The sequence below is a fragment of the Chenopodium quinoa genome, unplaced genomic scaffold (assembly GCF_001683475.1).
Source record: "Chenopodium quinoa cultivar QQ74 unplaced genomic scaffold, ASM168347v1, whole genome shotgun sequence".
Taxonomy (NCBI): Eukaryota; Viridiplantae; Streptophyta; class Magnoliopsida; order Caryophyllales; family Amaranthaceae; genus Chenopodium; species Chenopodium quinoa.
In genome coordinates, this window is record NW_018743979.1 from 733,189 (window position 1) to 760,772 (window position 27,584).

Consider the following 27,584-nt stretch of genomic DNA (forward strand, 5'->3'; position numbering starts at 1 on the left):
AGCCATAATAGCTACAGACCTCATAGTAATTCATTAACATTTAATCAATTTAAAGTTACTTTTAGCCAATTTATAACTACTTGTAAAAATAATCCATTGAAAACTATAGAAACACACAACAAACTACTCCAAACATATGATTTTATTTTGTTGACTTTGAATTATTTTTTAGCAAATTAGGAGCAAGCCAAGGAAGGGCAGCAACACCCTTGGCATGACTTATTATATACTATAAATCTCATGTGTTCTGTTTACTTTTAACTACAAATGACGGTTAAACTGATTCTTAGTGAAACTAGGGCTCACAATGATAATATATTGGACAACTTAAAATCAAACATTTCAGGAAAGATTCTTATAATTTCAAACATTGATAAACTGATAAATCATACCACACAATTTAACCATCAAATTCTACCATAGAAACTCAAAACAAACTACTCCAAACATATGATTTTATTTTCTTGAATTTTAATTATTTTTTATCAACTTTTATTTGATTTCTTTTAACTATTATCAACAATTACTCATAAGTTACCCCAAATTACTCTAAATTAGTAGCAATAGAAGTAAAATTACTTATATTCATAAATATAAACAGATCTAAAGTTTTATAAATATTATTCAAAAAAAAACTTTGTTATAATTTTATACCAAAATTAGTAAAATAAAAAATTAATAATAATAATAATAATAATAATAAATAAATAAATAAAACTAATATAAATTTATGTCAAAATTCATAAAAAAATAAATATATAAATAACCTTTGTTTCAACTTCGAATTAGTTTCTAATCAATTTTAAACTAAATTACAACAAATTTAAATAGAAACGATAAGTAAATCAAACATAATTTAAACAAAAACCAACGAAATTGTGAAAATAACTTATTATGAAGAAAATTGAAAATAAAAATACCAAAATTGAACTTCGAACTACTCCGATTCAACTTTTGCTACTTCAAATTTAACATATTCAAGCGAAAAACACAAAAGTAAGTAATAAATTGCATCTAAATTATACAAAGAGTATGAACTTCAATGTTTTGATGTAATACCTTATATTCGCCAATTTTTGCACATTTTTGAAATTTTTGTTTTGAAACTGAAAAATGTAGACAGTAGAACTTACAATTGTTATTATATAGCGAAATTAAAAAGTTAAATTTACGTTTATGGCGGTATTTTGAATTATTTGAGTAGTTGAAAATGTCGAAAAAGAGAGAGAAAATGGAGGAGGAGAGAGAGGGGAGAGAGAAAATGGCGCCTGAAATTTTGTGCCCATTTAAATTGTCTGAATAAATATGGGTCGTTAGATCACGCGCCTCTTCTCTTTCATCTAACAGTCCAAATATGTTCCTAGTTCCTATTATGGGATTGGTTCTCATTATAACCATATGTATACATATATACATATATACATGTACATATATGTATGTGTAGACATCTACTTTCGGCCTCCTGTCCCGAAAAGAAGTGCAATGACGATAAATAAAGCCATCTTCGTGTTGGATCAAAGTGGAGAATACTTATTGATAACTAGTTAAGCCACAAAACACAAAAGACTAGCCCGAATAAAAGAACAAGGCCAATACAACGTCCAAATAACTAAACCTGATCATATTAGGGCTTAAGCCCGTGCTTAAAACCGAACAATGATGGATTTAGGAGCGTGTAGGTTAAAATTTAAGCTGTCGTGGAAAATGTCGCGCGCATCTCACAAAATCGCGCTCAATTGTTGCGCGCAGCACTCCGCGCAACTTCTAGAGATGCGCTCGCGAAAGATTCAGAATATCAAAATATTGGAAAATCAAATCTTACCATAGAGCTGCGCGCAAGACAAATAACTGCGCGCATCATCAGCGCGCGACTTATTCACTTGCGCGTGACAGCCACGCGCAACTCATCCAGTTGCGCGCGACACCTGCTGCGGCAGAATGATCTTAACCCTAAACCTAATCATTCCCAATAAATAAGACCCTAATCCGAGGCTTAAACAGAGAGAAAATAACCTAAAACGCTGGCAGAATACTTGTGAACTGGTGCTTCCTAACCCTCTTGTCCTAAACACTCACCCCTTTGATATTTTGTTACTACGGTGGAGGTTCCCCAACAAGAAGGAATCCATAAGTGTTCTAAACGAAGATCTAGCAAAGAGAAGTGGTAAATTCCCGAGCACTTAGTTAAATCACGTTTATTTTCTTGTTTTAAAGAACCTTAATTAATTAATCAGTGTTGTTTGATCACCTTTAAAATAATTAATTAATTAATTCCATATATCATCTTTCGTTAAATAAAGATTGGAATTGAATAAAATAATTGTTGGTTGATCACTTAAGCTAAGGCGAATATTGTTTATTTTCTTGTTCTTTTCACGAATTTAATTAAATAAGAATAATGACCTTACGATGTAATTCCTACGTGAATTGATATTTGTAAATAAAATCAATTAACATAGTTTTGGGTATCACGTTGCATATATTGTTTGGTGATGAAATCGTGCAAAAGGAAGAGCTAGTAGAGGCCGCACTAGGGCTAGGATCGCGATTCCCCTCTAAAGGGAACGTTATCTTAGTACCCTCACTCCCGAACTCATTTCTGGTTTATGTAGACCAATTTGTGCATGGGTAAACTTATGATTCATGCTAAATATCCCTTGAACTCTACTTGGGAGAAAGGCATGAACGAGGTTTATGGGTTTTTCCTAAAACTCATTGGAAACTCCTACTTGTTCCTTACAAAAAAAGCGTGTATGATAGAATCATTTCTAATTCAAGGTCCCCCAAATAGTCAGGAATTCAAATCCTAATACACCCTAACAAGTGTAAAGTCCTAGGCTTTTAAAGGGTCATGGGCTTTTAAGGAGAGTACCCCTTACGGTGGGATCACCCTCCTTACAGTGGCGACTCCACTGGGGACTTAGAGGTTACATGATTAGTTCGTAGTTATGGTCCAAGTTTTCCAACACCAGGTTGCCTATGGGTTGTAACGAGAACTAACTTGGATAATATCTAGTTAGAGAGCGAGACTTGAACGCATAATATCTTCCTTTTGCACAAAAGTAAAAACCAAACAAACAACATTACATCATGCATAAGTATAGCACACTTAAACATTGGGGATTGGCTCATTGACTAGGGGTTGCCAACACTAGGCTTCTATCCCGAAATCAATAACAATCATCCCACCCATATCGCCAACAAAATGTTGGGAGGATGATGTCATAGGTCAACTCATTGAGTGATTGATTTATGCGTCGTTTCTTAAGATATGGTACCTTGGACACCCAAGACTTTTGACCTTAGAATGGCAATATGTGAATCTTGACTTATGACATGCTTATGTGATTATGTGACTATATGCAACGTGTTAGGATAGTCTTCTTTTTTTTTTCCTTTTAGTTTGGTCTAGGTTCCCAATTACGAAGTTGTCTCTTCGTGATTTAGAGTCATATTCGAAGGATAACATAAAAAAAAACAAAAATAATGATGCAAAAAAAAGGAAAACAAAAAAATATGCTCAAATTAAAAAAAATCATACAAGCAGGTGGCGCGTGCAACTCATTGAGTTGCCCGACCCCTCCCAGTTCCACGCGCAACTGAATCACTTGCGCACGCCCACTGTACGAATCAATTTTGATTTTTCAAAAAACAAATTGACTCGTCAAAACGATATCTTTATTCAAGAATTGTTATGGGCGATGTTATCCGTTCGAATATATCTTGCGTCATTTTCTTTTTCTTTCTTCCCCTTCTAAGCAAGCATATCGGTTTACTTATTCTTTTGTACTTCTTTTAGGGCCGGTTTCCAATCTTGGGAAAGAAGACTCCCAGGCACTGGCCTTCTACGTTTACCATCTAAAGATCAATCCCTTTCAAACCATTTTTCTTCGAAAACTAGTCCTAGTCCAACAACAATGTCAACCATTGATGAACTTCAAGAGGAGATTCTTCGTTTGAGAGAGGAAAAGGCTCAAGAAGCCGAGGAGAAAAGAATTAAGAAAATTGAAAAGGCTAATAAGAAAAATGCTGAAGCCTTAGCCTTGCAAGAAAAGATGGAACAATTATCTGTCAAAGAAAAGTCGTTGGAGAAGCTAGTTCTTCGTTCTACAATGGGGAACAAGTACTTCGACGCAGAAAAGTTTGCTCCTCCCGCAGGACTTGCTTTACCAGAAAAGTTTGTAGCTACGGACTTGCCAATATTTAAGGTGACCAATAATCCACAAAATCATTTAATGTGTTTTACTGGCACCATGGCATTAAAGGGAGTTGATCCTAAGCTTTATGCTTTGACTTTCCCTTTATCTCTAGACCCAACCGCAAGAGAGTGGTACTATGGGCTAGATCCAAAATTCAAGGCAACATGGGAAGATGTAGTTTCGGCTTTCATTACCCAATATGAGAGTAACGTAGAGTTCAAATCCACTCTACGTGAACTCGAAATTCTAAAGCAAGGCGACGATGAAGGTTTCCTTGATTTATATGGTAGATGGCGAGAAAAGGCGGCCCACCTTGCCCAAAGGCCACCCGAACTCAAATTAGTACAAAAATTCATTGACAACTGTCATGAAAAGTAAAACAAACATCTATGTTACCTTGGTTTAGACACTTTTCAAAAGGTGTATTCCGTGGCTACTAGGATTGAAGATGATCTTGCTAAAGAAAAAGCAAATAAACCCCATCATCATCATCAACCTAAAAATAACTACAAGAAGGGGAATGATAGCACATCATCCTTTATTGACGTATTTGCGACCTCCACGCAATACAATAACACGAATCAATATAATGATCCTAGAAAAAGATGGACATGAGAAAGAAAATTTACTCCATTTCCTGTGAGCTATAAAGAATTGCTAGAGAAATTAAATGAAAAAGATTTACTTGCACTAACAGGACCAACACCACCCACTTCACCAGAAAGAAGATTTGATAATTGGGATGGTAATGCTAATTGCGCTTATCATAGAGGCAATGGACACGATACTGAACGTTGCTTTGTCTTAAAGCATAAAATACAAGATTTGGTAGACGATAGGAGAATTCCCACGCCTAAACCTAATAATAACGCATCCCCCTTAGCGGTGTTTCACATCAATGAGGACTATATGGGAAGCGATATGTTCAATCCTTTGAGCTATATCACACTTATAGGAGAACCTCTATCCACAATACTCATAGGGGCAATTAATGAAGTATGTGGACTATGGGACGACGACTTTCAAGACTTATATGTTGACGAGGGGAAAACTAGGTCGTTATCTATTCTTCCCTCAGTCAAACTAAATTTATAAACAATTAACAAACCTAAATACGAGTATAGAGGCAAGTCAAGGGTCGAACCCAAAGGAACGGTAATGTTCAAGCACTTTCAATTATGCGCCTAAGCTAGGTCGAAGACGAAGGTAAGAGAGAATACTAACAACTAACAAAACAAGTAACCAAGGAAATAAAACACTAGGAACAGGGATCAACAAGTAATCATGTCAATTGCAACAACTTAGGAAGAGCATGCCAATCAAAGGTTGTGAGGACTAATGATAAGAGCAATCAATAGGAATCAAAGAGCTATCTCCTAATTGTTAAGATAGGGTTCACTATAAATAACTAACTAAGAGAATCACAATCAAAACAAATCGATAATTGCAATTCCTAAATCAATGGTTCATGCCATTAGCAATTACAATCCAATCTAGCATAATTCTCAAGGCCTAATTGAATTATACACATGCAAACCTTCACTAATCACTTTAATCTCAACAATCAATCAACACAATTCCCAAATTAATCACAATTAATCAATCATACAAGTTTCACTCAATTCCTAGCCAAACAACTATTCAAGAATCATCATCTATCAACTAACAACTATGGAAATCAAGAATCAAACAAATATCAAGAACAATTACACTAATCAAGCATCAAACATCAAAATTAAACCATACAAACATGAAACTAAACAAAGCAATAAGGTGAGATAGAGTTAAGAATGCTCATTGATAATAGAGAAGATCTTGAACACAATTGTCACCTATCTTCAATCTCTCAATCACCATTAAAATCCTTCACTTTCTCTCTCTAAAACTACTCCTAATCTAGCCTAATCTAGAGAGAGAAGCTCTCAACCTAAGAGAGAAACTATTCTAAAAACTAAGAATGACATGAATGAATGATAATAAAACCCCCCAAAAACAATTTGTAAACAAAAGGAGAAAATAAGCTTAAAATCGTAAAAGACCCAGAAGTCTGCGCCCTCAGAGAAATCGTCCGTGCCCGCGGACACCCCGGAAGCCGCGCCTGCGGCCAAAGCCCGCGCCTGGGGGGAGCCTGCGGCCAGCCCACGAAGAGTTACTGCCTAAAATCGGTAGAAATAGGTTGCGGCAGATCTGCAGGGCCAACTTTGGAAGGCTGTAACTCACGATCTAGGAATTTTATGAAGGCGTGCGACCTATCATTGGAAAGCTCTTCAAGTCTAGTTTCCAACCCAACTTGAATCACCTCAATCAAAACTGTAGAACTCGAGATATGGCCGAAACAATGCACAAAGGTCCTTTTTGATACTTTGTAAGCCTTCATTTTTCTTTGTTTCTTGGATTGGCTTGACATGCGTGCTTGAATTCCCTAACTTGACTCCGTTAAATTCCTTGAATGCACTTGAGCTCCCTCCTTGATTATTAAATCCCGGGAAGCTCAACACACCTACAAAACAAGTCAAACAAATGGAGAAGTGAGGGAAATAGCTGAGAAATGAATAAAATAATAAGAAAACCATTAAAAGCACGCATTTCTCTAAACTAACACACAAACACGCAAATCAAGAATTATTCCCTAAAAAACGACATAAACGACTAAAAACGAGCATAGAAATATAAAGAAAACATAGCCTAAAGGTGCCATAAATGGCACGGATCAAATTCCCCCAAGCTAAACTTTTGCTTTTCCTCGAGCAAAATAAAATCCAACCCAAGGGAAAAATGATGAATTTATTCAAGCAAATAAAGAAACAAGAAAGATAGAGGATGAGAATATACACTAACTCACTTTCGTAGGAATCACGGTCAATTTTAGCAACTAAAGACAAGCCATTTAAACCCCTAGATCGACCTAGAGGACGAGTGATGCTCTCGTAAAGGTTTCCTAAGAGATTAACCCATAACTCTCATAATAATAAAAACAAGGCAAAGCATAAAGAAGGAAATCAAAAGAAAAGAAGAGCAAACACATGTTCATGAAAGGACTTTCTAAAATGTACAAGCACAAATGAATGCAAATCTTTCTAAATAAGTAAGGGAGTGCACGCTCCAAGATACCTAAGGTTGATTGAAACATAAATATGCTAAGCATAGGAACTAGTTTTCACACTCCACTTTCATCCCAAACGGTCTTACCGCGTTCCCCCTACTAATCTCATATCTCCCCTTAGAGAGCGTCTCATAGATTCCACGAAGGAACCGCAAAAAGATCAATTTTTTGGCTTACTCGACATCTTGACTTCGCATCCCCTTTCCTTAGGCTATAACCCATGATTCCCTCCACCGATGAATGACTCAACCCCTAGGTCAAAAGGTCTTCCCAAAGGTTGTAACGTAAGGCAAAAAGGGTTAAGGTAGGCTAAATTTAAAATTTGGTGGTTAACCTAAATTGTGAAGCAAAGATTGCGCATTTCTTTACACCATAACCAAGTAATCACCAAACAAAAATACCAACACCCCCAAGCTTATACAAAGCTAAGATCACAAACATATACACAAAAAGCGTGAGAACGCTTCCCCCCAAGCTTAAATGGAGCATTGTCCTCAATGCTCAAAAAGGAAGAATACTCACATAAAAATATTTTTGCATTTTTCACTTTTTTTTTATAATTCTTTATTAGTGCTTTGTCCTCGCCTCATTAACTTTGAACGGCTTTTTAAACTTTGCACTTGCTTTGTCCTTGCCTTTTTTTTTTTTTTTTTTTTACTTTGGACGGCTTTTTACTAGACATATGCAAATATTCACAATGTATATACAACACAAACTTGCTCATAAACTTGAACCAAGTTCCAAACCTATAGACAACAATCTTCAACAACAATGACCATTGCTTCACAAAAACCAATAATGAAAATGAAAATGAAACAAAAGGCTCAAGAGCTTAAGACGTGGCTTGAAAATAAGGGAAAAAGGCTCAAAGGGTTAGAAAGTAGGCAAATGTAAACCCAACAACCGAAGAAAATGAAAACTATCCTAGAAAAGAAAAAGTACCACCCCGAAAATATGCCTTTGTCCTCCCTAGGTGATTCGGTCTCAGTCTTAGGAATCATATGTTAAGATTCAAGATTAGGTTTGCGAAAGTCAAGGATCCACGCCACTCATGCAAGAAAATGTTGAAAGCTTGAAAAAGTATTAATCTCACATGGTTGTAGCAAAAACTCACTAAGATTTTCAAATCGAACATAGGGAGCAACTACCAACATGTCACAAACAAGTAGAATTCGGCTTCATGATCCCCCTAGTTCTAGACAACTACCTTAGCATGCTTTATCCTAGAATCAACCAAACGTAATCTCAAACAGTGCACACCACTACCACTTAGGAAGAAAAGCATTCAAGTATACAAGTCCAATTGTTATTATGTCCAAAGCAAGAACAAAACAAACCACATTGAAAATTTGCCTTGATAAAAACAAAAATCTTTTTGGAGTTTTTCAAAATATGAGAACATGGAAAAGCATATACAAAGGAGCATGACATATATGAATCAAAATTCTACCAAACATGATAGAATACTCTCCCCCAATCTTGAATGAGACAACATGCTCAAACATAAATCAAATATTCCACGGGAGGGAAAAAACAAGGAGATTAATCCAATCAAACCAACATATGTCCAACAAGTCATCATCCACTAGAGAAAGAGGAAGGAAGGATATTACCAGATATTAGGTGGGTGTAAATACCCGCAAATGACCCAATTTTAACCTTTCAAAGCTAACAACCTCTAATATTGAATCTTGCCTTCTATATGCTAGCAAATGTGGTGCCAATCTTCCTTGATTCTTGATCCAAATAGAAGCACCAAAGTATATCAAGTCATGTACCTAGCAAAAGGAAGACAAACATTTCCATGAGAGAAAATCTATTCTAAAAGGAAAAGAAAATGAAAGCAATAAAAAACGGGTTACTTCCCGAGAAAGGCTTGCTTAAGGTCCAAGCTTGACCGCTCTAGAAAATAATAATTCAACGCGCGCAAGAGCTTGTCAAATGCACTACTACACATTTCATATGAAAGAAAATGTGCACATTACAAAAATAAGGCATGCAACAAGCTTAGTGCACACCTATGAGGAGAGAGATTCCAAGAGAAGGAAGAACAACCAAAAGAAAACTCAACAAAATAAGAAAAGGAAAAATAAAAAGAAGAAGAAGGCAAACTCTCCTCACAGTATTTTTGGGTGGCAACATCACCCTTTTCCTCAATTTGGGACAAATGAGCCACATACAAATCAACATAGACAAGAGGGTCCCCAATAGGCTCATTAACAAAGGAAGGGAGGGATATATGAGTGTAGGGGATATGGTTGAATCTTCTTGAAAAAGGGGTATGAGAAAAGAGAAAAGGGGCTATGGTCTCACAAATGAACTTTTTCTCACCACCATGCCTCAAATCACCAATAAGAGCATGGAAATCAATCATAGAATCCTCAAATGAACAACACTCATGATCACCATCTCCCTCAAACATCCAACTCTCAAGAGTAACCACATAATCTCCTCCACTATATTCATGGAAAAAAACTCCCTCAACTTCCTTAAAGCCCAAAGTCTCGAAACCATGCATGAATGGATGTAAATTTGTTTCAAAATCATCTCTCTCCCATGAAGCATTCTCAAGGAACTCACTTAGAAGTCTATGGGTTTTCCTTTGACTCTCAATAAACACATTAGACATAACCTCAAACAAGTCCAAACACTCATGGATAGAAGAGTCACATTCATACACTTGAGACTCATCACAATCAACTAAGGAAGGGGAATTTAGATTCACAAAATCATCATAATCATCATCACTCTGAACTCCCTTTCCTTCACTCCTATGCTCAACAATGAGATCCTCACACACTCTTGGTTGTTCAAAATGATCATCACCTTCTTCCACAACACACACATCAAATTGATATTTTTCACAAACAAGCATCAAGGATGAAAATTGGCTTTCTAATAATCTTTTCTTCTCTTTCCCTCCTCAAGACGCTCCTCATTCTTTTTCATTATCTCTAATTGACCTCTCATAGAATTAAGAATCATCTCCTTACAAGGCCCAAACTCATTATCAAGATCAATGCGCCTAATTTGAGACTCAAATGTATCAACAAGAGATTCAAAAGATGTAGAAGGTTGAGGCTCAACAAGAGAAGAAGAAGTACAACAAAGATTGGAAGAATCAATATTAAGATCAAGAGCATATACATCACATTGGGGAGTGGGGGCACAATTAATAACATAAGATTCATCATTAAGGGAATGAAGCACATCACATGAAGGCATGGTAAATAATGAAGAATTTGGAAAAACACCATTAGCATCAACTTGAGCTTGCACTTCATCATCATGAAAAAAAGGAGAAATAAAGTTGAAATCATGTGTTCTAGGTTCACTTAAGGGTTCATGTGACAAATCTTGGAAATTCATGCTAATATTAGAATAATCAACATATTGCAAATCAATATTAAAATCATGATTACCCCTATCATAAACATCCCTAGCAAACCAAACATAAAAATCCCAAGCATCATCTATTGTCAATGCTCTAAATTCACCATTATGTATGCATTCAACTTCATTTCTAGTTTGCTCATTCAAACCAAAATAACAAATCTTACAAGCCTCCAAAAGACTACAACAATTATAGTCCAAAAATCCCTCAATTCTATTGAAATATTCACAAAAAGGCTCATTGTCAAACTGAGGAAATGATAGACATGCCATTTTTATACAAAACAAACAAAAATCAAATAAAAGAAAAGTATATACAAAGATCTAGACTCAAGCAATCAAAAACACTCAAACATAGACACCGTTCCCCGGCAACAACGCCATTTTGACGAGGGGAAAACTAGGTTGTTATCTAATTTTCCCTCGGACAAACTAAATTTATAAACACTTAACAAACCTAAATACGAGTATAGAGGCAAGACAAGGGTCGAACCCTAAGGAACGGTAATGTTCAAGCACTTTCAATTATGCGCCTAAGCTAGGTCGAAGACGAGGGTAAGAGAGAATACTAACAACTAACAAAACAAGTAACCAAGGAAATAAAACACTAGGAACGGGGATCAACAAGTAATCATGTCAATTGCAACAACTTGGGAAGAGCATGCCAATCGAAGGTTGTAAGGACTAATGATAAGAGCAATCAATAGGAATCAAAGAGCTATCTCCTAATTGTTAAGCTAGGGGTCACTATGAATAACAAACTAAGAGAATCACAATCAAAACCAATCGATAATTGCAATTCCTAAATCAATTGTTCATGCCATTAGCAATTACAATCCAATCTAGCATAATTCTCAAGGCCTAATTGAATTATACACATGCAAACCTTCACTAATCACTTTAATATCAACAATCAATCAACACAATTCCCAAATTAATCACAATTAATCAATCATACAAGTTTCACCCAATTCCTAGCAAAACAACTATTCAAGAATCATCATCTATCAACTAACAACTATGGAAATCAAGAATCATTAAAATAGCAAAAACAATTACACTAATCAAGCATCAAACATCAAAATTAAACCAAACAAACATGAAATTAAACAAAGCAATAAGGTGAGATAGAGTTAAGAATGCTCGTAGATAATAGAGAATATCTTGAACATAATTGTCACCCTTGTATCTTCAATCTCTCAATCACCATTGAAATCCTTCACTTTCTCTCTCTAAAACTACTCCTAAATTAGCCTAATCTAGAAAGAGAAGCTCTCAAACTAACATAGAAACTATTCTAAAAACTAAGAATGACATGAATGAATGATAATAAAAACCCCCAAAAACAATCTATAAACAAAAGGAGAAAAGAAGCTTAAAATCGTAAAAGACCATGAAGTCCGCGCCCTCGGAGAAATCGGTCGCACCCGCAGACACCCCGGAAGCCGCGCCCACAGACAAAGCCCACGCCCACGGGGCCAAGGCCCGCGCCCGCGGGGATCCAGCGCCCGCGGGGAGCCCGCGGCCAGCCCGCGGAGAGTTACTGCCCAAAATCAGCAGAAATAGGTTGCGGCAGATTTGCAGGGCCAACTTTGGAAGGCTGTAACTCACGATCTAGGAATTTTATGAAGGCGTGCAACCTATCATTGGAAAGCTCTTCAAGTCTAGTTTCCAACCCAACTTGAATCACCTCAATCAAAACTGTAGAACTCGAGATATGGCCGAAACAATGCACAAAGGTCCTTTTTGATACTTTGTAAGCCTTCATTTTTCTTTGTTTCTTGGATTGGCTTGACATGCGTGCTTGAATTCCCTAACTTGGCTCCGTTAAATTCCTTGAATGCACTTGAGCTCCCTCCTTGATGATTAAATCCCGGGAAGCTCGACACACCTACAAAACAAGTCAAACTTACGGAGAAGTGACGGAAATAGTCGAGAAATGAATAAAATAATAAGAAAACCATTAAAAGCACGCATTTCTCTAAACTAACACACAAACACGCAAATCAAGCATTATTCCCTAAAAACACGACATAAACGACTAAAAACGAGCATAGAAATATAAAGAAAACATAGCCTAAAGGTGCCATAAATGGCACGGATCATATGTCTCTAAGTATGCCACCGTCCCACCTCCATCTTGTTTACAAAATGAATCAAATGGAGCACTTGATTAGGATCATTTCTTGGGGAAGTCACAAGACTTATCAAATCTCTTCTTGAATGAACAATGGTATCAAGCTCAACTCATGGAACATCTTGAAATGGAGGCACGCTCAAAGCCTCTAGAAGAAAGTTGGTTTATGAATCCTACAACCAATCCAAACGAGATAGATCATCTAACTCGTTCTGAATGAGTTTACCAAGCACCACCACCAAATGGATCTTCAACCACACAAAATCAAAATCAAGTTCAAATGCAAAATACAATACCACCTCCACTTGAGGTGGAAGATCCATTGGTCAAACAACTTCGCCAATCCAAGGCGAATGTTAGCATTTGGGAACTCCTAAGTACTTCTAAAGAACATAGGAATTCCCTTATGAACGCTCTGACGGCTTTGTGTGTAAGCACAGACACAATCCCTCAAGATCTCGTTAGCTTGCTTACTAGCGAGAAATCTGACAAATCAATCATTTTCACCAATTATGATTTGCCTTCAAAAGACACTACCCACAACAATGCATTATGTTTAACTGTGGGGTGTAAGGGATACAACATCCCTCTAACTTTGGTAGACAATGGGTCAGCTGTAAACGTGTGCCCATTGCAAACTACAAAATACTTAGGCCTTAATCCAGAAAAAGATTTTCAATCAACAACACAAAGCATTAGGGCCTATGACAATTCGAGAAGATCGGTGTGTGGAACTGTTAAGCTACCAATTACCACAGGCCCAATACAAAAGATGGTTGAATTCCACGTTATGCACATAAAACCTACATTCAACCTTCTACTTGGACGTTCTTGGATACATGATCTTGGTGCAATACCATCCTCACTTCATCAAATGATTAGGTTGAACTATCAAGGGCTTCCTATGACAATACATGCTTCTCCACTTAAAATAGCAATAAATGATCAATCACTCTTAGAAATAAACCACGATAATGATGAAGAGGACATGTGGGGATTTGCCGCGGAGCCAATCAACGCAATAGAAATGGGAGAAGACTTGGAAGAGACTTTCAAACTTGATCCATATTCCACCCGGATAGTAAACAACATCTTACTCAAGAGTAGTTACTTTCCTGGGATGCCTTTAGGAATAGGAATGAAGAAATCTTTCTTACTTCCTATCCCAAAGAAAAGCTTCTCCTTTGGATTGGGATATAAACCAACCAAAGAAGAATTGAAGTCTCACGATGCGAAAAACAAAGCACGTAGAGACAACAACAAGAAAGAAATAGTCACTTTACTCCCATCCTACCAACAAACCCTTAATGGACAATTCATTATGGAGGGAAAAGACTACCCATGCTATGACTTTCCAGAACCACTAGGTTTGGAAGGAATCAAGAAGCCTGGATTCAAAATATTTCACGATTGCTACTTCTTGGATGACGATTTTAGTATCGTCGAATCAAAATACCCAATTCTAGGGTGCTATGATAGGCAAGCATTTAACTTGCTATTTGGACTAGAACAAAATCATGTCGCTGCGATGACCAATCAAAATGCCATCCAAGATGAACCTTTTGACCCAACTTCATTGATCACCCCTTATAATAAAACGTTGGAGCATGGGTGGAAGAAATCTTTCAAGTGGACTAATCACAAAGGCGATAAGCTGGAAATTGTCACAGGCGAAGGGAAGATGTTTGAAGAATCGGACGACGAATCTATTATAGACTCTATGGAAGCTGAGAATCTAGGCCTTGTGGCCATTACTGAGTCTTTATTTTCTAGTTCTAAGGAAAAAGATCCCAAAAAGGATTCTTCTCTTAATGTAATTTCTTTTGATTCTAATAATATGAGCTCTATTTCCGAGTATATGCCTTCTATTGAATCTTTCGAATGCTATAAAATCAATCTAATGAAGATGATAATATTAATAAGTTGGTTGAACTAATGAATTAATGAGAACAAAAGAACCCTATTATTGAAGAAACTAAAACAATCAATATAGGAACTAATGAAAACAAAAGAGAAGTCAAAATTGGCTTAACTCTAAATCTGGAAGAGCGATCGACTCTCATATCGACGCTCAAAGAATTCGAAGACGTGTTCGCTTGGTCATACAAGGACATGCCTGAAATAGATAGGGAAATTGCGGAACATACCATTCCCTTGAACCCTATCTCTAAACCAGTAAAACAAAAACTTCGACGAATGAAATCTGACGTCGCGTTAAAAATAAAAGAAGAAATACAAAAACAATTGGACGCAGGTTTCATTCGCGTATGTAATTATCCAGAATGGGTAGTGAACATCGTCCCATTCCCTAAAAAGGATGGACGAGTTCGCATGTGTGTCGACTATAGGGACCTTAATAAGGCTAGCCCTAAAGACGATTTTCCTCTACCACATATTGATATATTGGTAGATAACACGGCTGAACATGCGATGTTATCCTTTATGGATGGATACGCAGGTTGCAACCAAATTTTAATGGCGAAAGAAGACGAAGAACATACATGCTTTATCACCCCTTGGGGTACGTATTGCTATACAATCATGCCATTTGGTTTAAAAAATGCAGGAGCTACGTACCAAAGAACGGCTAAGACTCTCTTGCATGACATGATGCATAAAGAAATAGAAGTGTATGTGGATGATATGATTGTAAAGTCCAAAGATAGAATGGGACATATAAAAGCTTTACGCAAATTTTTCACTCGCATAAAAAATACAACATGCGATTAAATCCACAAAAATGCGCCTTCGGAGTAACTTTCGGCAAGTTACTCGGATACGTAGTAAGCACACGCGGTATTGAGATCGATCCCTCCAAAATAAAGGCAATTGTTGACATGCCTCCCCCTCAAACAGAAAAAGAAATTAGGGGGTTCCTTGGCAAACTGCAATACATTAGTCGATTTATCAACAAATTGACTATGACTTGTGAGCCAATATTTAAAAAGTTGAAAAAAGAGGAAAAACATGAATGGGACGATCAATGCCAAAGGGCCTTTGAGAAAATCAAATATTATCTCAAAAGTCCACCAATTTTAGCACCACCAGTACACAAACTACCTCTTAGGCTATACATTACAGTTATAGACACGGCCACAGGCGCCAAGTTAGCACAAGAGGTAGAAAAAGTCAAGCGTGCAATATATTACATAAGAAAAAAATTCATCCAATATGAAAAAAAATATAGCACCTTAGAAAAGAAAAGTTTAACATTAGTATGGGCAATTAAAAAATTACGACATTATATGCTACCACACACTACTCATGTGAGTTCTCAACAAAATCCGATAAAGTATTTGTTTGAACAACCACCTATACAAGGAAGAATATCCAAATGGTTGGTGATGTTGGCCGAATTTGAGTTAAAATATATTCCGGAAAAATCAATGAAAGGAAAAGTAATTTCCGACTTTTTAGCCCAACATCCAATTCAAACAAGTCATGCAAAAACTACTCATCTTCTGGATGAAGAGATTCTCATGACACAAGATGACAAATGGGTAATGTAAATCGACGGTGCATCCAATCAAAAGAGATGTGGCGTAGGAGTGTTACTCATAAGTCCAGAGGGAGCACATACTTCAAATTTTGTCAAACTAGACTTTATGGTTATTAATAATGCCACAGAATGTGAAGCGTGCATTATTGGATTGGAAGCAGCAGCTAACATAGATGTGCAAAAATTAGAGGTATATGGAGCTTCCAGTTTGATTATAAATCATATACTGAAAAAATGGAAAATAAAGAACTCCACAATGATATTATACCAAGCACACCTAGAGCAACTCGTCAAGCACTTTGAACATCTTGACTTTAAATATCTCCTAAGGGATGATAATCAATTTGCCGATGCGCTAGCAAAATTAGCCTCAATGATCAACATTTCAGATCACTTGAATATGATGTCATTATGCGTTGATAGAAGAGAAGAACCATCATATTGCAACGCAATGGAGGAAATAAATGACATTGAAGGGAAAAATCCTTGGTATGATCATATCCTCCAATATATTACTCATGGCACATATCCCGAAAATACTTCATCGAAAGACCAACGAGCCTTATGAACACTTGCGGCTCAATACGTTCTATTAAATGGTCAATTATGCAAAAAAGGACCTAATGGTCAAAGTTTATTGTGTATAGACCAACGCGAAACCACACGCCTTATGCAGAATACTCACATGAATGGTAAAATGCTTGCAAAATAATTTCGCGACAAGGGTACTATTAGTCCACTATGGAACATGATTGCATACAATATGTCAAAAAATGTCCAGAGTGCCAAATGTTTGCTAATTTACAACACCTTCCACCATCAGAACTATATAATCTCACTTCCCTTTGGCCCTTTTCAACTTGGGGAATTGACATAATTGGAAAAGTCTCTCCAACTGGAGCAAGAGGGCACGAGTACGTATTGGTAGCCATCGATTACTTCATCAAGTGGATTGAGGTTGCTTCTTACGTGAATATCACTTCTAAACATGTTGCAAAGTTTCTCGAACAAAACATATTTTGTAGATATAGAGTTCCACATAAATTAATTAGTGATCAGGGATCTCAATTCAAAGCTGAAGTTGAGACCCTCTTAACTCGTTATAAAGTAAAACATCATCACTCATCCCCATACAAACCTCAAATGAATGGAACTGTAGAATCGGCAAATAAAAATATAACAGTCATCATTAAGAAAATGGCAGAAAATTATAAAGACTGGCTGAATAAACTACACTTCTCACTATGGGGTTATAGAACGTCTATACGAACATCAATACGAGTAACTCCATGCTCCTTAGTTTTCGGAATGGACGCAGTTCAACCGATCGAACTGGAAATACCATCCCTACGCATCGTACTAGAAAGTAAGCTACCGGAAGCTGAATAGGTAAGAGCGAGGTATGAGGAGCTTTTATTTCTCGATGAATGACGATTAAGAGCTTTGCATCTTGTACAAGTCTACCAAAGGCGCATTGCGCGTCATTTCAATAAAAGAGTAAAACCCAAAAATATAAAAGAAGGTGACTTTGTACTAAAAGAGGTTAGGGGTCCACCTACCGATCCAAGAGGGGAATTCAAACCTAATTGGATAGGTCCCTACCGCGTAATTGAAATCCTATCAGGAGGAGCCGTCAGATTAATGGACATTGGAGGAGATGAAATTCTCCAATTAATAAACATCGATCGACTTAAGAAATATTACATATGAAATCCGGATTAACTCGTTCATTCGTACAACTAACTTTAATTAGCGTTCAATTGAAAGAATCTAAGTGTTATGTTTTTTACCGAATGACACGATAAAATACATAACATTTGGGGGGGTAATTTAGAAATAATAAACCGTTTGAAGTGTTCAGATTTTTTATCGAACTTCACGAAAAAAATCTTCACACTTGGGGGGGGGGGGGGGGGGGGTTAATACCACAGAAATAAATTTTTTTTTCGAAATACTCGTAGTACAGGTGTCACACGCAACTGGAATAGTTGAGCGCGGATGTCACGCGCAACTCATTCAGTTGCGCGCGACAGGTTCGCGCAACCTTAGATGTTGCGCGCGCCACCTGATCGTAAACTGCGAACCTGGACTTTTTTTGTTTGAACGAAGTTGCAACTTCTACTTACGATAAAAGGAGGGCGTTTCGTGAATATAAACATGTACTCGGAAAATATAAAATTTAAACTTTGATTTAATTCTTTTTAAACAAAGTTTGATTAATTTTTTCATTTAATTTCTATCCGAGGAGTTAAAGAAATATATATATATATGTATATATATATATATATATATGTATGTATATATATATATGTATGTATGTATGTATATATATATATATATATATATATATATATATATATGTATGTATGTATATATATATATATATGTATGTATGTATGTATGTATATATATATATTTATATATATACATATATATATATATGTACATACATATATATATGTATATACATACATATATATATATATACATATATATATATATATATATATATATATATATATATGTATATATATATATATATAATAAAAGAATTAGAACTACGCAATGACCTGATTTTGTGATATGAATACGTAGGCAATCTATATTATATCAAAATATCAAAACATAAAGCTCATTTTTATTCAAATTAAAAAAAAAAAAAAAAGACATTGTTGAACTAGATCATAAATAAAGAAAAGGGGGCATAGTAGTGATTACACTTTATTAGAAAAAAGAGAGAGAGAGAGAAATTGTGTAACACTCTAAGGCTTCACTATATCCTCAATTGTCACGGATGATGAAGGAGTAGTTTCCATCGCAGTATTTTTAGAAACCTTAGATCTTTCTCCTACAGTCTTCTTCTTGACCCATACATTGTTTTTCCAATTAAGGAATATGAGCCTTTTCAGCCCTTTTTACCTTTTCCGAAGCTTTTGTTAGAGTCCTCTTTCGAGTTTGTTGGGAAGGTTCCTTGATTATCACACCTTTTTGTGCGGGTTTGGAGGGAGCTTTCCTTTTAGATTCCTTCGAACACGCCTTAGGAGATAAGAAGTCTAATTTTCTTCTCACTCCTTTGTTTAGGCCACTAGGAGGGGTAGTGGTGGCCGAATGCATTAAAGGCTTAGGTGGATTGCGTGTCGTGGCAGTTTGATATTGAGATCGGGCCTTGTTTAATTCTCCCTTATCCGCCGCATTCATCCAAGCTTTATAAAAGAAAGATAATACAATACTCGCAGCAGGATTTTGTACTACCCACCTTGGAAGACTTGACCAATACTCTATCCAACGAAAAATTCGCTCGGGTCTAAAAGTCACATCTTTGGGTGCATCGCAGTCTTGCGGGGGAATAATCTGTTTCATCCCGTATTGTCTCATTACCCTGCAAAGAAAAATGTAAGTAGCACTAGATAGGCCTAAAAGCCTAATGTAAGGGAAATTGAGACTACTCCCAACCATACTATTTATGTTCCACCAAGGAATCACAAAACGTATGTTAGGAACCCCGTGACAGAAAAACGACGTTCATTCCTCTTCATTCTTGTGCTTGTAAAGGATTCGACGTCCAGGGAATGTCTGTACTCCATTAGCCTCGATATTTTGTGGCTGATCAACTATTCGCAAACGCTCCATGAGCCAAATTTGAAAAAAAAAATCAGTTTTTACACGAGCAGGTGGCGCGCGCATAAGAATAAGTTGCGCGCGCCATCCGCGCGCAGCACAAAAGATTGCGCTGGAAGTACCAGCGCAACTTCATGGCTTGCTCTCAAAAAACGACGAAAAAAAAACTTACGTGTAATAGGAGTGGACTTACAATGAAACCATTTTCGTTAGGGTCTCCTCTAAGGCGATTCAAGCATAAAATGGTTTCTGCCAAAGCCAAAAGAGCGGGTGAATGACATCCCTCTATTTGCTCTACTACGGACACCATGGAATAATCTCCATATTCTTTGCTTGTCCTAAGTAAAAAATTGACAACAAGACAATAGCATAAGGCACGAATTTTAAAGCGTTTTTTAGTCATGTTGTCACGAGGGGCGACGAAATGTTCAATAAATTGAATTAAATTCACGCCTTCTTCAGTTCCAATATTGGTCATATCATTGTTGGACAAGCCGAAAAATCTTTGAAATATAAGTTTGGGATCCGACAATGGGGGCGAATAAGTCACAGGGTGAGTATTGTACGGAAGCTTAGCAAGGCCTCGAACTCACCAGGAAGGGGAATAATTTTGTCCCCTTTAAATAAAAAGAGATGGTGGTTGGAGTCCCAATGGTTAACTGCGGCATGAAGGAAATCAAAATTAATCATTAATTGCATATAATTCAATAGTGGGTCTAGATGATAAATTTTGAAAGCTAGCTTGTCCTCGTTTGAAAGGGAAGTGACCCATTGTTTCAAACGCTGTTCAAAGGTCTTCACCATTGATCAATGTTAAAAAAAAAAGAAAAAAAAAGGGAGAGAGTAAGAATTTAGAGAGATTATTCCTTTTAGTTCTTATAAAATTACTATGCGAATGAATGCGAGATGATCAAAAGCCTACATGAAATTGTGCTTACATAGACCCAAGAGGGGCATATATTCGGCAATTTTTTCCCAAAGGAAAGTTCACAAAAAGTTGGCGCGCGCAACTTATGAGTTGCGCGCGACATCCGCGCGCGACAGCCGCACGCAATTCATTAAGTTGCGCGCGTCTTCTCTGTCGCGACATGTGGTTTAGGTTTGTTTCCGTATTTTGGCTCATATAATGATGGAATCTTGACGAAATCTTAAGACTAATCATACACTTGCCTTTTGCTAACTCTTGTTTCCCTTTTCTTTCCTTTTTATTTGTTTTCTTTTTTTTATTTTATTTTATTATTTTCTTGTTCTTCTTTTCCTTCTTCTTTTTTTTCCCCCTATTTTCTTTTTTCTATTTTCCTTATTTCCTTTTTTCTTATTTTCCTTTTTTTTGTTATTTTTTCGAGGGCGATAAGTCGGGAACCCTTTCCCTCCCTCGAAAATTTTTTGCTTTTTTCTTTTATATTTGTACACATGGAAACAAAAAATAATAATAATATAAATGACATATACAAAAAAAAAGTGTCATATTTACAACAAAACAAACTAATATTTACATTTGTTTCCTAAGAATATAACAAAAATGTGTACAAAAGGATCAGGGTGCTCTGCGATTTCTAGACGGATGTTGTACATCATCCAAAATCCCAAAACGAAGATTAATACATGAAATGTAATAACTTCCTTGAAAAAGAAAAGAAATGAAACTTACCGCAATCATCCGATGATCACGGCATGACAAAGTCATGAGAGCTCTCCGATAAGCAGCTCGGAAAGCACGTATAATCTTCACCATGTCGTTCACGGTCTCCCGCGGAACCTGTTCCAAGAATACAAGGACAGTTAGTAAATAAATGTATATGAAGAAAAGAACAGAAATATTTTAAGTACATATACAAAAAAAAAGGACATACCGACTCAACCGTCTCAGGAATGAACGGTATCCCCTCATCATCCTCCGCTGCTGGAAGGATCTCGCGAATTACCGACCCGACAGCATCGGTATACATGATCTCCAGTGTAGAAGGCACCCAATCGCCTAGCTCGACCCGCTAAAAAAATAAAAATAATAATAAATAAAAAAAGGAGGGGGGTCAAAGTTCCAAAAATAAATAGAAATAAAAAAAAAAGAAAGAAGAAAAAGAGAGAATTGAGGTACTTACCGGAACAAAAGCTAGGAAAGGAGTCAGCCTGGATGCAATGAAAGCCGGATAAGGAGCATACGGCAGCACCAGCTGATCCGCTGGATAACCAAGGATCGCTTGAGCTCGATCCTCGGTCGACAGCAAATCCAGACGTAACATCCGGATCGAAGGATCCACAGGAACCACAGGCTCCTCTGACGAATGTTGCCAGAGAACACGCTCGCCTAAAAACCAAACGTCCGTCCTCTGGAGCACCGGGAGTCCCGAGTAGAGAGCCCGGAACCGGCAACGAAACATGCCATACCGGATGTCCTCATGGACGATCAAACTTCAAGGACGGAGATCGATCTAATGCAATCACATGAAAATCATCAAAGCAAAATAATAATATGTAAAGAAAGATACACATGTGTTGTCAAAATACTCACCGACGCACGGGTCGCCGAGTAGCTCGCCTTTTCCTAATCGTCGCCAGTCGACGGCCGATAGGAAAGCAAGAAGCCCCGAGCACCCTGGGGGGCTAGGAAAGGCAGGTACGAGTATCCCCAAGCCTAAACAAAGGAGAAACGACTTTAAAAAAAGAAAAATACACTAGTAGAAAAAAGCATTTGGCCACCGATTCAAAACCCCCCTATGCCACCGATTTTGAACCGGTGGGCATTTGGGGGGTGGCAATAGTCTGATGCAAAGCCACTGGTTCAAAACCGGTGGCAAAAACAAGTATGGCCACCGGTTAACTGGTGGCAGTATATATTTTTGCCACCGGTTAACCGGTGGCAATAACTTTTCCCGGTTTTTTTATGGGGTTATTGGCACCGGTTCTTGTTCAAAACCGGTGCCAATAATGGCAAAAAACAATTTTTTTTTTTTTTTTTTTTTTTTGCATTTTTTCACTTAAATTGATAAATAAACACTTACATATTTATAAAGTTACATATTTTCATACAAAAAATGCTATAATATTACGATTTTTGTCTAAAAAATTAAAATAAAATACAAGGTAAAAAAAAATATGCAACTACACAGTAGCAGAAGTGCAGAATAGCAGCAGCAGCGCATATAAGAAGCAGCACGCCAGCACAGAAGCGGAACACCAGCACAGAAGCAGCCTCATATCTTAGTTAAACAAATTTTTGCATTATTCCTACATGATCTTCTGAAATCCACAAGAGAAGAATATTATCGGTATCAGCTTTTTCAGTGACTTTGAAGCGCCAAAACTCAAAACATATAATACAGTATGTCAGTATATGAGCAAAGCAACTACTGGCTTAAGGATATTAATAAAAAAGTCTTCATGTAAAATCCTAGACAAGTAGACATGCATAGCTCCTGAACATTTACATACTTTATATACAAGTATGAGACTATGACTCTATGAATATTGCTTTTGTCCATCTCATACACTTCCAAAAGAAAATTGCAATTCATCATTCAAGAGGCAAGAATTTGAATTTTACCAGTACGCTTTATGGCTACAGGTAAGTGAACTAGGTACAGATCCATATAATCAAGTCGAAGTTGCTTCAAACTGTCTTTGCACGCTTCATGTACATGTCCATGGTCAGAGCTCCACAGCTGCAATAGGATTATACATGATAAGTGAGTGTAAATGTCATCTGATGATCAAAGTTCCTCCCAAAATAAGAAATTTTGTCCTCACTTAACCTTAGTGGTTATGAAAAGATCCTCCCTTTTGACAAGCCCAACTTGAATTGCTTCAGCAAGTGCCTTCCCAACCTTAGCTTCATTCTGGTAAAAAGCTACAAGAATCGTACCCGATTACACATCGTAATTTTATCACCAAAGACAGTAAGATAATAGTACATTGTAATAAACATGAGAGTTTTCTATTTGTCGTTCTAAGGCTTGTGCTTGTGCATGTACATGGCTCTGAAATAAAACAACCCTAGACTTTGTGAACTTAATAGTCATTTTGAAACAAGAAACAGAACCATAATCACACAACAGCATCACCTGGCCAGAAGCTCAAAATGAGGGATGATCAGAATAGTCAGTTTGTAAAATCCTTTTTTTTTAATCATATCTCATCTACTCTTTAAATTCAAACAATCAATCATAGATTCCAGTTCATGAGCAATGCTTAGCAAAGTGGTGCAGTGGTGCACAGCTTAGTGCCTTAGTACATTACGGTCTCAGACCAAGCTTGACACGAGCTCACTAAATTCGGATTTTGACCGAGCTGATTTGGTTATTATCAGTCCTACACTAACAACTTGCACAGAAACAAATATTTCCCAAAGTGTAACAATGGACATACACATGCACAATTGAATCAGAAATAGACTAAAACATTAATTCTTTTTAAATAGCTGCCAATCATGACATGTTATAGCAATGTAAAAACTCCAGTAAAGATTATCGCTAGGCAGTAGTAAGCAAAACAACACAACAAATTTCTCTTTAAAAATTCTTTTCACGAGAAGACGTCAGTCAAAAACTATCTATACAGCATTTACATAGATTCACACAAATTACAATTGAGTCATACCGGCTTACCCTATAACAGTGAGTGTAGTTGAATTGGATATAAGAAATATTTTTTCCTTTCAAAGGTTAGACATATACAGAGTAAAAGGGCAATTAAATAAGAAAATTATCGCATTCAAGTTGTTCTTTTTGTATTTTTTTTTGAGGTAAAAGCATTCAAGTTGTTCTTAAATACCTCTCTAGATGTCTTTATAATGGTGAAGGGATTCGATCTCATGTTTTTAAGTTTTATCCCTCAAGACTTTAATCAACTAAATTAGTTGATTGTCCACGTGACCACATTAGTTGTCACTAATCACATTATCCGAAAACTTTCAACCCTTTATAGGAGTAATGACATGATTTTACATGAGTGCCCTTTATATATAATGGATGCGTCGATTTTATCATATTCTTCTTAGTGGTTATGCACTAATGATAAAGCCAATCATAGAAAATAATAATAACAAAAACAGCCATCACAACCAAATTTAGAATTAATAAACCTGTTGTGGCACTCGTGTAAATCCACGTATTGTCCGAAGCATTCTTCACCACTGAAGGGTATCTTCATGTTTTGTAAATTAGCCAACATGTCTTCGTAGTGCTCACCATCACGGACCACCGCGGAAGCCGCCTTGGGGTTTTGACGGCCTGATTCTTGTATCACCTTTAACATGTCATAAAACTCGTCAACACCTTACTATTATTACTATTATTGTTGTAAACATCCATCGTAACAAATTTTCCATGACAACTTTTTAAGTCGTCTCTCAAATTTAATTGATTATTTTCTTTCAAATCAATGTTTCTCTCGTAAACTAAGACAAGCTAATAAAAGACAAGCTAATCACATATACTTATAAGTGAGGAACCGACCTAAGTTTATACACAGTAGCTTGATCATCACGGAAAAACCCAACATAAGTGCAATTTTACAAACCTGAAGTAAAGACTAAATTTAGGGGCTTTTTCCTCCAATAGTTGAAAATTATATTTCAATAACTACTTTACGCCATTAAGAATGGAATCAATGATGTATTAGCTAGGTTGTAAATAAATTACTCCATAATTTACCATGTTTTCAATTAATTATACCGAACATCTACATTAAAACTTTGCAAAGTATTAACAATTAATCTGTAATTAATTAATGTGAGAGGAATGTAGTGGACTATTGAGCATTTATATGTAGCATGGAACAAACTCAAATCAAATAAACGACTTAACAAGAACAATGGAATAGAATTAAAGGACGAATACAGTAATATATGCAACATACACTAAGGTCCAAAGTCATTGGACCAGAACAATCAGAAATTAACAATGAAAAAAAAACAAAATTGAAACTAAACCATATAAAGATAGATCTTCAGCAAATGAGTAATAAAATAAAAGAATCACAATCAGAAATCACAATCAACATCAAAAGCATCATCCATCACTTCTCCAAGAACAATTCCACCATTGCTCCTCCTAACAGACCAGCTCCCAATCCCGTTCCTATTCCACCACCCTCAATTAACACACCAAGAACAAAGAAGTGGAATAGCCTATAATTTGAGCAAAAATGATGCATCTATGAAGCTTGAGAAATAAACATATACGTAGTACATAAATTCAAATGCTGGAAGATAGAGCTAAACTCAGAAATTACCAGAAGCAAACATTGCTTTAGGACCCAACTCTTCAAAAAAACTCAGCTTCTGAACCCTTTTCAAGGACAGTGTGACAATACCTCTGAAACAAGAAGTAAACAAATGCTTTCCCATTAATACAATTAATCTGATTATCTAAATCACTATAAAAACTAAATTATGTGATTCATACCACGATTTAGATATTCAAGGTCGAGGCAGAACAAGGCAAGGAATGGAGACTTTGAATTTTTGATTCACATAACAGCCCCCACAACCACCACGCCTAACCAACTAACCCGCCTTAACCACCACATGCACCACCTAAACCTACCACATGAACCACCTAAACCCACCAGATCCATCACCTTAACCAAAACACACAACCTTAACCCACCTCAAACTGAACCCACACAGCAGACCGGCCACCTTGACCCACCCTAAGTCCCTAATCCAAACCCACACACCCAACCGACCACCTTAACCCACACTAACCCGAACCCACCCAACTAACCAAAATTATCACCTAAACCCACCTAATCCAAACCCAAACACCTTAAACCACCCAACTAACCTAGATCTATCACCCATCTTATTAGAAACCCAGAAACCCTAGATCTCAATTGATAGAATCAAAACATATAACACCAATAAAATTAGGGGAAAACACGAAAAATCAAAATCGATTAATCCAAAGTGCACAATTAAAAGGAAATAATAGAATATACTTTGTTTCTGGGGATCGCCATCTTCGAATTAGGAGAATAGAATCGTCGTCAAATTCGTCAAAGGAAGAGGAGGTGGAAGAGCAAGGAGAAGACGCCATTGATGAGAAACAATGGAGGTTAGTGAAGGTAATAAAAATGGTGTAGAGAGAGAAGAAAGTAGTGGTTTGATCTGGTTTTGCCATTGAGGAGAGAGGAGAGAGTGAGAGACTGAGAGAGAGGAAAAGAAGGAAAGAAAGAAGAGGGGAAAGAGGGAGAAATAAGAGCAGTACGGCCGCAGGAGTTAGGTTTAACACAGATAATTCCCACCGGTTCAAACCGGTGGCCTTTAACACATATGCCACCGGTTTGGTTTGAACCGATGGCAATTTAAAAAAGCCTATTCCCGCCCATTTTTTCCCCCACCGGTTTTTAAAAACCGGTGGACATGGCTCGGTGCCTTTTTGTATTTTTCTACTAGTGATAAATAATAAAAGTTAAAATAAAGTTTAAAGTACGTACCTCAAGGATACGACCATGCCATGTAAGGGAGATCCGGGACACCTCAGTAGCTGCCGCAGGATCCACTACTCGAGTCGCCTTGCCCATAGCTCTAAGCATACGGGCAAACGACACCTCCGCCCTGTTCAGGTTATTTTTCCTGCCCCAAGTCTATGAGGCAAGTAAGTAACCCGATAGGGAAACGCTCTCCCTGATCAC

At 36.8% G+C, this 27,584-nt stretch overlaps 2 protein-coding genes across 3 annotated transcripts; both read right to left on the reverse strand.

The window, feature by feature from the left end:
* Nucleotides 1-21,398: 21,398 nt before the first annotated feature.
* LOC110689986 lies at nt 21,399-22,860 on the reverse strand. The gene is made up of 4 exons (XM_021866804.1): nt 22,462-22,860; nt 22,052-22,381; nt 21,803-21,940; nt 21,399-21,708 (listed from the first exon to the last, which is right to left on the reverse strand). Exons 2-4 carry the CDS (start codon nt 22,328-22,330, stop codon nt 21,487-21,489), a joined length of 639 nt encoding a protein of 212 aa, XP_021722496.1. The 5' UTR covers nt 22,331-22,381; nt 22,462-22,860; the 3' UTR covers nt 21,399-21,486.
* A 41-nt stretch (nt 22,861-22,901) lies between these two features.
* LOC110689987 (NADP-dependent D-sorbitol-6-phosphate dehydrogenase-like) lies at nt 22,902-27,159 on the reverse strand. 2 transcript variants are annotated; one of them, XM_021866807.1, is made up of 6 exons: nt 26,354-27,153; nt 26,181-26,263; nt 25,030-25,193; nt 23,702-23,785; nt 23,494-23,611; nt 22,902-23,189 (listed from the first exon to the last, which is right to left on the reverse strand). In XM_021866807.1, the coding sequence occupies exons 3-6, from the start codon at nt 25,069-25,071 to the stop codon at nt 23,155-23,157; spliced, it is 279 nt and encodes a 92-aa protein (XP_021722499.1). In that variant the 5' UTR covers nt 25,072-25,193; nt 26,181-26,263; nt 26,354-27,153; the 3' UTR covers nt 22,902-23,154. The 2 variants fall into 2 exon arrangements, with proteins under 2 accessions (XP_021722499.1, XP_021722498.1); XM_021866806.1 differs by lacking the exons at nt 22,902-23,189; nt 23,494-23,611; nt 23,702-23,785 and having other exon boundaries at nt 25,122-25,193; nt 26,889-27,159.
* Between the last annotated feature and the right edge of the window lie 425 nt (nt 27,160-27,584).